This window comes from Chlorocebus sabaeus, chromosome 14 (assembly GCF_047675955.1).
Source record: "Chlorocebus sabaeus isolate Y175 chromosome 14, mChlSab1.0.hap1, whole genome shotgun sequence".
In the NCBI taxonomy this organism is placed as follows: Eukaryota; Metazoa; Chordata; class Mammalia; order Primates; family Cercopithecidae; genus Chlorocebus; species Chlorocebus sabaeus.
In genome coordinates, this window is record NC_132917.1 from 70,940,052 (window position 1) to 70,953,800 (window position 13,749).

A 13,749-nucleotide genomic window follows, 5' to 3' on the forward strand; every position below is an offset into this window, starting at 1 on the left:
AGATTGTCCCCAGAAGATAGAGAAATTCTAAGGTAAAAAAGGCACCATTATAAAATATCAATGAGTTAGTGTCCTTCCACCCCACTCCTCCCGCCCTCCCCCAACACATAAAGAAAGAAAGGTTTGGTTTTACTATGAAATTACATCAGACCTTCAAGTTAAGTTTCAATAAATCACAAATAATTTATTTCAGTTTCCACATATAAAGAATAAAGTAGAACTTTCAAACTTTTTTTTTTTGAAACTGTTAGAACATGAAAACCCAAACCTGACAAAGGTAGCATTGAAACACACGCGCGTGTGCGCGCACACACACACAGTCTAATTCACGAACGGGGTTGCAAAAATCCTACAGCACAGTGGAAGAATTATGCCACACAACTGCATGAACCTTATTCTCTTGAATCAGTATTAGAAAATCTAGTACGATTCCTGACTGCAAGACATTAAGGAGAAAAAAACATATGGTCACCTCCATATGTCAGAAAGACATTTGATAAAATTCAATATTCATTTCTAATTTTTTTTTTCACTCCTAGTGGAATACAAATATATCTAAGCCAAAAGCTGCCATCGTGCATGATGGGTGAAATTCTAGAAGCATCCCTTTAAGATTAAGATTAGGAATGAGACAAGATGTCCAGTATTACAGTTACCACTGTTGATTAACATTCTTTTAGACTCATAAGCCAGTGTAACTACAAAAGATAAGGATAAGAGATTAGGAAAACTGCCAGGGGTGTTGGCTCATGCCTATAATCCCAGCACTTTGGGAGACCAAGGTAGGAGGATTGCTTGAGCTCAGGAGTTCGAAACCAGCCTGGGCAACATGGTAAGACCTCGTCTCTACCAAAAATACGAAAATTAGTCAGGCGTGGTTGCATGTGCCTGTGGTCCCAGTTATTTGGGAGTCTGAGGAGAGAGGATTGCTTGAGCCTGGGAGGTGGAGGTTGCAGTGAGCTGAGATCACGCAACTGCTCTCTAGCCTAGGCAACCAAGTGAGACTGTCTCAAAAAAAAAAAAAAAAAAAAAAAAAAAAAAAAAAAAAAAAAGATTAGGAATCCTGCAGGTATATTTATATTGCACTAGAAGTGAAAAATGAATGTGTTAGTATTTGGAGAGGAAACCGAATGGATAAACTGAATTGATATTAGGAAAATAAGAGAATTCTGTAAGATAGCTGAAAAGGCTGGCATTTTATACACTGAAGTCATCATTGTTGTCTTTTAGAAGTTAGAGATAATGACCCGGCGTGGTGGCTCACGCCTATAATCCCAGCACTTGGTGAAACTCCGTCTCTACTAAAAAATACAAAAATTAGCTGGGCATGGTGGCACACGCCTGTAATCCCAGCTACTCGGGAGGCTGAGGCAGGAGAATTGCTCAGGAGACGGAGGTTGCAGTGAGCTGAGATAACACCACTGCACTCCAGCCTAGGCGACAGAGTGAGAGTCTGCCTCAAAAAAATATAAAAAAAGGAATAAGAATTTGAGTTTGGAGTCAAAAGAGTCAGACTTCATCAGATACTAATATTCTAATCAAAGAATTACTTAACTTGCGAATAGATAGATCACTTGAATAAAATAGAGCCCAGAAACAAACCCAAATGCTTCTGGGGGAGTTTAGTATATTATAAACATGGCATTTTAAATCAGTGAGGAAAAGAAATTGTTTGCAGCTCACCCCACCATAGGCAGCAGAAATAGGAAGTCATTGACAATAAAAAGATGGCAAGAACAGAATTGTAGAACAGTACATTTTTTGCTTTCCCACTTTTTAAAGTATTTTTTGCTTTTACACAAATATAAGTGTAATTTTATTTTCTAAATGTATACTAATTATTTTGTCTCTTTCTTAGATGAATGAAAAAATTGAATCTTTAGAAAAACAGTTGTTAGAAAAAAAGCCGTGGCAGCTTCAGGGGGAAGTGACAGCACAGAAGAGGCCAGAGAACAGCCTCCTGGAGGAGACCCTGCACTTTGACCATGCTGTCCGGATGGGTACGGTGCCCACTTCTGTAAAGTGGTCATGTCTGTGCTTTTTCCATGTTTCCATTTCATACAAAGATTTGGGGTGATGTTTCTTTTCCCTCAACTTTTTATTTTAAAAACTTGTAAACACATGACTTGGCATGGTGGCTCTCGCCTGTAATCCCAGGACTTTGGGAGACCGAGGCAGACAGATCACCTGAGGTCAGGAGTTCGAGACCAGCGTGGCCAACATGGTGAAATCCCATCTCTACTAAGAATACAAAAATCAGCCGGGTATGGTGGCAGGTGCCTGTAATCCCATCTACTTGGGAGGTTGAGGCAGGAGAATCCCTTGAACCCGGAAAGGGGAGGTTGCAGTGAGTCAAGATCATGCCGATGTACTCCAACCTGGACGATAGAGCAACACTCCATCAAAAAAGAAAAAAACAACTTATAAACACAGAAAAGTTGAAAAAATATTACGGTGAACATGTATATGCTATTCAACTGGATTCACCAGTTACCATTTTGTTGTATCTGCTTTCTCTCCTCAGCATATGTAAGATTGTATATGTGCCCTTTTTTTAAGTAAGTTGCCAATCTCATGGCACTTCACTTTTAAGTGCTTTTGCAGATATCTTCTAAGAACTAGGACATTCTCCTATATAATCACAATACCATTAATCCACCCCAAAAATTTAACATCAATACACTGATGATACCTAATGTATAGTTTATAATCAAGTTTTTTGCAGTAATCTGTTTCAAAGGCTTGCATCCTGTCATGGTCCACTGATTAAATTTTGAACTCCAACCTGAAACTCTGGTCACCTCATTGCCTTCTTTCTTGTACCCATTAAGTCAAAATGAGTTTTCACTGGAGTCCTTGGGTACCTTGGATAAAGTATTAGCACTTACTACCATATGTATCCTAGTTTTGTGGTTTTCAAACTTTGGGGAGCATCACAAGGCTTATTAAAGCACAGATAGCTGTCCCTCTTCCCCACTTTCTGCTTCAGGAGGTATGGGGATGGCCCAGGAATTTGCATTTCTAACAAGTTCCCACGTGTTGCTGACGCTGTGGGTCCAAGGACTGCAATGTTGAGAATCAGTGGTCTAGTGGATATCTACCTAATGAATAAATGTTGTATTTCCTTTAGCACCTGTGATTACAGAGGAAACCACCCTTCAACTGGAAGATATCATTAAACAGAGGATAAGAGATCAGGTCAGTAAGAATTAAATTTAACTTAATTGAAATGTCACTGAAATTTTTAGAAATAATTCGAGAGTACTTTGAGAGTGGGACTGTTGCTTTTTATTTTCACTTAGTGTTCACAAACCTTAAATCTAGGCTACCTAGTCAGCTTTTGTTGTGTGAGGTGCTGCTCTTTAGTAGTACCTAGGAAAGACGAGTATTGTGCCTGAGAGGAGCCAGAAGCCATTAGTCTTGCTGACCTTTTGGGCGGTGCTTAATGAAGCTGGTGGCTGACCTGTGGTGGTTGCACCCAGAACCCTTGGCTTAGGCACAGTATCTGGTGTGGCAAATTACTCAGTATATATGTCTTAGTCTTTTTCCTGTTGCTTATAACAGAATATCTGAAACTGGGTAACTTATGGAGGCCGAGGAGTCCAAGGTGGAGGAGCCTTCTTACCAGAGGAGATTCTGCAGAGTCCCAAGGTGGTGCAGGGCATCACATGGTGAAAGGGCTGAGCACGCTAAGATGCTGTCTCAGGTGTCTTTTGCTCTTCTTAAGAGACACCATTCCCCCACCAATGATAACCCATTAATCCATAAATGCAACTGCCATTCATGAGGGCAGAACCCTGTGATCCAGTCATGTCCTAGAAGGCCCCACATCTCAGTTTTGCCACATCAGGGATTAAGTTTCAAAATGAATTTTGGAGGGGGGACGTTCACACCCTAACATTTGTGGTAGTACTACGATTTAAAACCATTTCTCAATGGTGTATTTTTTTCAAATGTTAAAAACCTAGTGGTTTTCGTTAAAGAATTGATCTGATTTTGTAAACTTAGAATACATCTTAGATATATGGCATGTATAGTAAGAAATGGCTTTATAACATGTATATAATGTTTGCCTACACTTGTGGGTCTAAAATAGAAAGGGTCTGAAGGGTGAGTATCATGTGCAGAACATCTTAAAATTTGAAATGAAATGTGATAAACTAACTCAAGGCTTGACTTTTAAACAAACTGTGTTGGGGAAATGTGGAATTAAAGTTGGTAACGAGGAAGGAAGACTCATTTAAAACAAAAAACAGAAAAAGATATTTGAGTACTGCCGCCTTTGCTTTCCAAATGTTCATTCTTTGTGACTTGAATAGTTATTTCAGAAGTTGAAAATTTTCTCTTTGCTATAATTTGCTTACTCTGGAATAATGAGTAATAATAAATATTATAACTGATATATTTACAATAATTTACTATTAATATATTAATGATAATTTATTAATATATTGATAATATTTATTATAACAATATTCCAGAGGAAGATTCTTACGTGAACCTAGAAATAAATTGTAGGTTTTGTTATGTTCTACCTGCCCTTTATGTTTCAGGCTTGGGATGATGTAGTACGTAAAGAAAAACCTAAAGAGGATGCATATGAATATAAAAAGCGTTTAACATTAGACCATGAGAAGAGTAAATTGAGCCTTGCTGAAATTTATGAACAGGAGTACATCAAACTCAACCAGGTGAGGAAGCCTGTAAGGCAAAACCGTTATTATTAAAGAAATAGAAGTAGAGAACTAGGCTTTTTGTGACTGTTGAAATCATGAAACGGAAATCTTGAGCTCTTCAGCTACATCATTTAAGTATAAGACAGAGCATGCTAGGAATAGAAGGGTTCTAATATTCCCACTTTATGTGAGTGGTTGTGGGGGTTGCTTTGCAGTTAGGCTTTGGTCACCTGATACTTTTACAACTAATTATTAGCTTTCCAGCAATTATTATGGTGGTGCTACAACTTTAAAACCATTTCTCATTGATATTTTGAAGTAACTGATATATTTTACATGATTATAAATTCATTCTGATTTTTAGGTCTGTTTTTTTTTTTTCACTTAACTAAAATCTCTGGGCTGGGTGTAGCGGCACGTACCTGTAATCCCAGCACTTTGGGAGGCTGAGGCGGGCGGATTGCTTGAGGTCAGGAGTTTGAGACCTGTCTGGCCAACATGGTGAAACCCCGTCTCTGTTAAAAATATGAAAAAATTAGACAGGTGTGGTGGCGTGTGCCTGTAATCCCAGTTACTTGGGAAGCTGAGGCAGGAGAATTGCTTGAACCAGGGAAGTGGAGGTTGCAGTGAGCCGAGATCGCACCATTGCTCTCCAGCCTGGGTGACAGAGCGAGACTCCATCTCAAAAAAAAAAAAAAAAAAAAAGAAAAGAAATCTCTGGTTAAATAATAGGACAAGGTCATATTCTTAGGAATATTGTATGCTGATACAATGATTGAATTATTCCTTCACATTTGATTTAGTGGGAATGTGGTTAATATGTACTTAGGGATCAGATGGCATTTTTTTCCTGCAAAAGCCATTTATGATTCCCAACAGATTTTGTTAATGAATACCCTTCAGTTAGCAACAGCAAATTGCCTGATGCCACTGTGAAATTGAAGAACTGAGAAGATTTGAATTAAAATTCTTCCTGGCTGCTTTGCAATCCAAGGTAGTAGCTGAAGGAGGATGTGTACAGTTTCATTTGAATCTTTGAGGAGATTCAGTAGATACAGAAAGTATTTGGTGACCACAAGAGTTAAAAATTATATATGTAATGCAATAGTTTATGCCAGCTCTAAAGGTTAGTTTCATTTCTCTCTTAGAAGTCAACAGCCAGTTCAGAAGTTTTTGAGGATAGACTTGGAGTTCTAATAGCTAGGCTAATTCTGGAAGTGAAATGATGGTAAACAGCACATGTAGGAGCTTTTACTCACAGTTGTGTACATAAAGTGGCTCAGAAAAATGCTGTATAGCAAATATACAGCTACATATTTGATTTTACAGCTATTGTTACCTAGAATGAGGTGAAAGGACATGTTTAGGATTTTTTAAAGTGTGAGGTAAGTTAAAATAGTAAATAGTGATGCCTGACCATGGCTGGAAGGTGGGTGCTGATGATGGACATTGGAACCAGACCTATCGTCTTTGTCATCAGGATCAGGAGGCAAAGAGCCTATCTTTTCCTAGTTCTACTGGTGTGGTTTTTTTTTTTTTTTTTTTTTTTTTGTGTGTCTTAATAACAAAAAACAAAAAGTCCTCTTAGGCATTTAGAATACACATGTGGGGCCAAAGGGGACAGAGAGAGAAGCATGAAATTTACTTTTTCTCTTCAGTAAAATTAACATTACTGTCAGTTTTTTCAATGTGATTTGTCAGAATAAATCTTTAACACATTACATGTAAATAAAAGAAAAAAAAAGTCCCTATCATCCAAATGGATATTTGGATAATTTTATGAAGTCTATAGTAACACTTCTTTTTTTTCTTTTTTCTTTTTTTTTTTTTCGAGACAGAGTCTTGCTGTGTTGCCAGGCTGGAGTGCAGTGGCGCAATCTAGGCTCACTGCAACCTCAGCCTCTCAGGTCCAAGCGATTTCCCTGCCTCAGCCTCCTGAGTAACTGGGATTACAGGCACACGCCACCAAGCCCGGCTAATTTTTTGTATTTTAGTAGAGACGGGGTTTCATTATGTTGGCCAGGATGGTCTCGATCTGACCTCATGATCTGCCTGCCTCAGCCTCCCAAAGTGCTGGGATTACAGGCATGAGCCACTGTGCCCAGCCAGCCACCGTGCTGGGCCTTTTTTTTTCTTTTTAATTGATGTGAGATTTATGTAACATAAAATTAACCACTTAAGTGAACAAATTTGGAGCATTTAGGACAGTGTTATGTAACTACTAACTGTATCTCGTTCTAAAACATTTTTATGAGCCCACAATAAAGCCCCATATGCATTAAGCAGTTGCTACCCTTTCCTTACTTGCCCCAGCCCCAACAAACCCCAGTCTCAACAAACTCCAGTCTGCATTCTATCTCTGTGGATTTGCCAATTTTGGAACCATACCATATGCGGCCTTCCATTTCTGACAACTTTCATTGAGTGTCATGTTTTCTTTTTTTTTTTTTTTTTTGAGACAGGGTCTCACTCTGTAGCCCAGGTTGGAGTGCAGTGGCGCGATCTCGGCTCACTGCAACCTCCAACTCCCGGGTTCACGTCTTTCTCCTGCCTCAGCCTCCCAAGTAGCTGGGACTACAGGCGCCTGCCAACACGCCCGGCTAATTTTTTTTATATGTTTAGTAGAGACGGGGTTTCACCATGTTAGCCAGGATGGTCTCGATCTCCTGACCTCGTGATCCACCCGCCTCAGCCTCCCAAAGTGCTGGGATTATAGGCGTGAGCCACCGCGCCCGGCTGAGCGTCATGTTTTCAAGACTGGCATTTGTCAGTGCTTCATTTCTTTTTTATGGTTGCACAGTATTCCATTATGTGTGTGTACCACAGTTTATCTGCTCATCCACTGATGGACATTCAGGCTGTTTCCACCTGTTGACTGTTAATAGTGCTGTGTACATGTATTTGTTTGAGTATCTGTTTTTAATTCTCTTGGTTGTACACCAAGGAGTGGCATTGCTGGGTCAGATGGTAATTCTCTATGTAGCTTTTTGAAGACCTGCCAAGCTTGTTGCCACTGTGACCGCATCATTTTATATTCCTACCTATCAGCAATGCACAAGGGTTCCAGTTTCTTCATCCTTGCCAACACTTGTTATCACTTGCTATTTTCCTTTAAAAAAAAAAACAAAACTGTAGCTATCTTAGGAGGAATAGCTTAATTTTTGACAGAAGTAAATACCAAGGTAGTTAAATTTTTAAGTTCTGAATATTAGAGGTAATGGTTACTGTAGCTCCTAAAATGCACATCACATCTCTGGAAGGTGCTGGAACCCTCATGGTACTGCTGCTTTTAATTTTGCTTTTGGAATGTTTCCTTGTAGCTGAAGCTTTGGTGATAAGAAGTTGGGAATACCCTCATTGACCTTTAGTGTTTTGTCCTGTGATATATATCAAGTTGCTTAGTTTGACATTGTTGAGCTTATTTCCCAAGCAAAAAACAGCAGAAGAAGAAAATCCAGAGCATGTAGAAATTCAGAAGATGATGGATTCCCTCTTCTTAAAATTGGATGCCCTCTCAAACTTCCACTTTATCCCTAAACCGGTAAGTGTGTTAACAGTTCAGTGTGTAGCTAGAGCAGGGTGACCTTCATAGCTTTGATCCTTTGTGAGACTAGCTCTTTATTTTATTTCAGGATACAAACTTGTAGTAATTTCCTGTAAATTCCAGGCAGAGTCTCCATGAGGAAGGCTCAGTTCTGGTTCCATGACCGTTCTGGCTCTACCCAGATCTTCAGTGAGCCCCTGCCAGCTGGGGCTGGCATGGTCAGGCATCACACTACTACTGCCTCTTACTATTTTAACTTACCTCACACTTTAAAAGACCCTCAGCCATAGCCACAGGGACTCCTCCCTTCCCTACCCTCTCAGTCTTGTTGCATTTTCATTGTATAATGGGTTTGGAGATGTATGGATATCTATACCCAGCATTTATGGAGTATCTGCTATGTGTCATATTACATACATTAATAATATGTATGTGTCTTTACATACATTAACACTTAATGCACACAACACTGAGGCAGGTACTATAGTTTCCATTTCTTAGGGGAGAAAACCAAGGTTTAGGAGGTGGGAGGGTGAGAACTAACTCTGGGCCCATGCTGTCTCCGCTGCATGATGTTCCCTCACCAGGCCCAACCCTCTCAAATGCTCCTCCCCTGTCTGTCTGTCACTCAGACTGGGCTGTACCTGTCTACTCCTTGGAGCCTCATCTACTCACCAGCTTCTGTGAACCCATAAAACATGCTTGTACTATCTTTTGGTACTTGTTCACATGTTGCCCTTTGGTGCCTGTGTTGTTGTCTGAAATGGAATGTCATGAATTAAGGACTAGTCTAGAAGTCAGAACCTGAGTTGAGTTCTGCTCCTAACTGGCTTTATGATACAGGCAATCACTTCACGTTTCATCTGTACAGAAGAGCTAATCTCCAAGATCCTTTCTTATTAGTTGATGGCTAGGTGATTTTTCCCATGCAGATATTTTGTCTTCTCAGATAATAAGCTTTTTTACCTGTTTTGTTTGGTTTTTTTGGTGTATATGTATGCTTTTTTTTTTTTTTTTTTTAATTTATTTATTATTATTAAACTTCAAGTTGTAGGGTACATGTGCACAAATATGTATGCTTTTAATCCAGTTGTAATACACGCTAATAAGTTCTTGATGGCAGGAGCCATCTTTAGATTCCCAAAGTCCCTACTCTGGGTTGTGTGAAATAAACAGGTGAAGAGATGAGTGGAATTTCTCAACTACTCTTGTCCAGCAGGTCTTACTGAGGTGAAGGACGTGGGCCCTTTCTGGGCCTTACCTGTGTGATCTGGCTCTTCCCACCCCTTTGGTCTCCCTTGGCTTGCTACTCCCAGCCCCACTGATCTTCTGATTCCTTCAGCAGGCCAAGTCCCTTGCACTTTCTTGCTTTGCTCTTCCCCCTGGCCCAGTAGGCTGCACTTCCTTTTTGGCATGGCTGGCTCCTTCTTATTGCCCAGGCTAGACGCCTTTCCCTCCTTGCAGATGTTCCTTGGCTCCCTACCTAGGGTAGACTGCCCTTCCCGCCTTGCTGCATGTCTCACCACTCGGCTCCTTTTCCTCATAGTTGCATTGCACATTTGCAGTCATTCGCTAGTTGTTCATTGCTCTCTACTTGTCTTCAGGCAGCACAAAATGCATCTACTGTTCCACTCTGTTCCTTGCACTAGCTAGGATCTAATGCAGGGAAGCAGTTAGACATTCCTTGGAATATTGGGAAGTGAAGGAGAAGTGAATGTATTTGTGTCTATGTGCCTCAAATGAAAAGCCTTTCTTTTTTCCCATAAGAAATGTGGAATTGCTAGTGTAGGTGCTCCTTGATACTACTTTTTTCATGTTCTGGTTGGTATTTCACACACCATCTCTGTAGACTCCATTTACCAATCACAGCTATCATTTTTTGTGGCTTTTTTTTTTTTTTCTTTTTTTTCTTTTTTTGTTGAGACAATCTCAGTCTATTGCCCAGGCTGGAGTGCACAATCTTGGCTCACTGCAACCTCTATCTCCCGAGTTTAAGCGATTCTCCTGCCTCAGCCTCTCAAGTAGCTGGGACTACAGGCATGCACCACCATGCCCAGCTAATTTCTTAGTATTTTTAGTAGAGACGGGGTTTCACCATGTTGGCCAGGCTGGTCTCAAACTCCTAACCTCAAATGATCTGCCCACCTCGGCCTCCCAAAGTGCTGGGATTACAGGTATGAGCCACTGTGCCCAGCCTTTTGTGGCTTTTTGGACTGTCTTCTTTTTCTCCATATTTCTCTTTAAATGCTAGAATGGAATACAGTGTTTTTAGTAACAGTTGAATGGTGGTCCAGTAGAAGAAAAGATTTCTTTCACACTCTCATTTTTCTCTCACTTAGAATCTGGGATCCTATTATGTTTATGGCTTTTGTTCTTTGTGAAGTTTCCTTGAGCAAATAGCTCCATGGACAGGATGGTGATGAGGAAGAAAGAATACTAGTGTAACTGCAATACATAGTCACCATTTTAATCACAGGATCAGTATGAAACCTGTTTTAATTACTGGATTTCTTGGGTAGTTCTTTCAAAAAAAGACAAAAATCTGAAGCAGATGGTCCTTCAATTAACATTGCATCCTTTCCCCCTTTTTGTAATTGATAGCTTTGATTTATGTTGATACTGTTTTAGTTTTTCAAAATAGTTCAGAATTATTTCATATTTATGTTTATGGAGATGTTTTCAGTAGTTGAAAGATGAGGAAATGTATCAGTCATCTGTTTTTGACTCTTGTTCCCATAAACGTCTTCCCTTGCATCTTTTTCCATATACTTCTTAGAGCTAATGTTTTTTTCTGTAAGCAAAGTCAAGATAATAGAAATCAGTAAATCTTACCAAACAGCATTAATGGTTGTTTGAGAATGTCCACATGCATGGTAGATAGGAATAGTAGAGGAAGAGATGGAAGAACTGATGTTTGAAGATGGCAGAAATGTTATGGAAAAATGTGGAAATACGTGCTGTTGGAATGGTTTTGAGACGGAAAACCCTAAAATACCCAGGTCTCTGGGATCCTGAAGCAGTGCCGCCCCTCAGCACTGCCGTCATGCCAGTCCACTTAGGACTTTGGCTGTTACCATATCTAACGTTTTAAATAGTCTCCATTAGGTTTGCTGACTTTCAAGCAAGTGAAAAAAAGATAATTTCCATGAAGTATTTTGTATATTATACTTTAAGTTAACAGGTTCACAGTTCACACATTTTGTGTGAGAGTCCCTTCTGGCTTCCCATTGAATATATTATCTCTTTTCTAGCCTGTACCAGAGATTAAAGTTGTGTCAAATCTGCCAGCCATAACCATGGAGGAAGTAGCCCCAGTGAGTGTTAGTGATGCAGCTCTCCTGGCCCCAGAGGAGATCAAGGTAAGAAGCCAGTGTTGAAACCTTAAATGTCTGTTACAAGTTAGTTGATTTTAGCCGGACTCCATTTATTTAATGTCATTTGCCTTGCATTTGTAGTTCTTATTCCAGTGTATCTCAGCAGTTGTAAGTATAAGCAAACTAGTAATGTTACAATATTCAAATACCAGTCTCCTATATTCTGGCTTTCTTATGAGGTACAGTTTGAGAGTTACCATAAGAGCAGTTTTAAAATAGCGAGTATCAATATTTTGTTATAATCCAATCCCAATACTAGCAGTGATACTAAGTTTAAAACAAATTGCTTGCATTGTGTATATACTAGCAATAGTTTAGTATCAGCATTTCCCCCTTATGTTATTCGTGTAATGCTAATTAGTAATGGAATCTGAATCTAGAATTGAGCATTTGGTTATCAAATGCAGCAATCCCTGCCATGTGAACACTGAAGCTCATGCCTCACATAGTAATAATGGTTTCTGCCAGGTGCTCATCTTCCTGGCTGGCTTAGCAGCAGGGCCTTCCTTGTCCCTCCTCACTTGATTTGCTACACCTACACTCACCCCTTCTGTCTGAGCCACTGCCACCTCAGTGCTGGTGACAACCCTGGCGGGATAGGCTGGCAGCTGAGGAGAAAAGAGAGAAAATTGATCCTCACTAGAGAGATGTTTCCCTTCCCTTCCTCGGTTCCTTGGTCTCTGCCCTCTGTCCTCAGTCCACCTGCTGTCATTAGCAGCTCAGAGCTGAGGCTGCCTCTGGCATGTCCCTGAAGCCCATTGGAATCTAAATGCTGTGGAGGGCTGGCTCCTCTTTTGCTGATAGGTTGAAAACCCAATTCTCCATGTTGCCTTCTTGTGAATTAGTTTGGGAACTGAACCGTCACTATAAGAGTCTGTGCTGTCAAAGAATGCATTTCAGGTTTTAAAGAACTGAGTTACCAACGCTCACTGGAATGTAGGTGGGGATTGCTCTGCATCTTCGTGCACTTGGCCACAGACGCACAGCCTGCTCGCTAGCTACCCTGCAGTTTCTTCCATTCCAGTTTCCTAGTTGTTAAACTGGATTAACGAATATGTTGGTGGTTATTTTTTTAATAGGAGAAAAATAAAGCTGGAGATATAAAAACAGCTGCTGAAAAAACAGCTACAGACAAGAAACGAGAGCGAAGGAAAAAGAAATATCAAAAGCGTATGAAAATAAAAGAAAAGGAGAAGCGGAGAAAACTGCTTGAAAAGAGCTGTGTAGATCAAGCAGGGAAATACAGCAAAGCAGTAGCTTCGGAGAAGTTAAAACAGCTGACCAAAACTGGCAAAGCTTCCTTCATAAAGGTAAGGACAAGGGAAAAGAAAATTGCTCAAGGGGACCTTTGTGGGGGAAGTGGATAGCAAGCACTGGGTGACTGGAATGTCTGAGCCAGCCGACAGCCCACCTGCGGGATGGAGACGCATGATGCTGACCGGCTGGAATCGCAACCTTTAATGTTCTGGAGTTTTTCATGTAGGGTCCTCACAATAACCTGGGTACTGGTAGCAGTTTTTCTTTCACTCCTTTCTCTCTTAGATTATAAGAACATTGTAGCAGTATAGAATACCTGTATGCTAACTGATTTAGTTTTCTGTAATTCTAGTCCTTTTTCGTATTTATGGTTGTATATGTTGTAATGGTGATGTACTATTTTTGGCTTTTTTCACTTATAAGTACATTTTACAGCATAAGCATGTGTTGTTTTTAATTGCAGGATGAAGGTAAAGACAAAGCGTTAAAGTCCTCTCAAGCATTCTTTTCTAAATTACAAGATCAAGTAAAAATGCAAATCAATGATGCAAAGAAAGCAGAAAAGAAAAAGAAGAAAAGACAGGATATTTCTGTTCATAAATTAAAGCTGTAATATATTTTGAATATAATGTAAATATTAATGTATAAGCTTATGTTGTGTCATTGTTCTGTTTTATAATACAATTCTTGAGAACCTTTCTTTGCATTGGTGACAGATATTTGAGAGTTCCATAGTGTGAAAAGACAAACTCCTGACTATTTGCAAAGCCCTTCCGGTTTCCATTGGTGTGAAGCAGCACCTGGCTCCTCCCTAGGCCCTTCCTATTCAGGAACTGCCTGAGCTGATCCTGCTGTGCTCTTGCCATGGCCCAGGCCTGTGAGAGGGCCAGGCCAGCTT

At 40.1% G+C, this 13,749-nt stretch overlaps 1 protein-coding gene across 1 annotated transcript in view; it reads left to right on the forward strand.

The window, feature by feature from the left end:
- The window catches only part of MPHOSPH10 (M-phase phosphoprotein 10), a 20,436-nt gene extending 6,887 nt beyond the window's left edge, over window positions 1-13,549 (forward strand). The window contains exons 6-12 of the mRNA XM_007970290.3: window positions 1,859-2,000; window positions 3,131-3,198; window positions 4,554-4,691; window positions 8,107-8,217; window positions 11,472-11,579; window positions 12,674-12,904; window positions 13,315-13,549. Coding sequence (XP_007968481.1) covers window positions 1,859-2,000; window positions 3,131-3,198; window positions 4,554-4,691; window positions 8,107-8,217; window positions 11,472-11,579; window positions 12,674-12,904; window positions 13,315-13,464 — 948 coding nt within the window. The 3' untranslated portion in view covers window positions 13,465-13,549. The remainder of the gene's footprint in view (window positions 1-1,858; window positions 2,001-3,130; window positions 3,199-4,553; window positions 4,692-8,106; window positions 8,218-11,471; window positions 11,580-12,673; window positions 12,905-13,314) is intronic.
- Window positions 13,550-13,749: the final 200 nt, after the last annotated feature.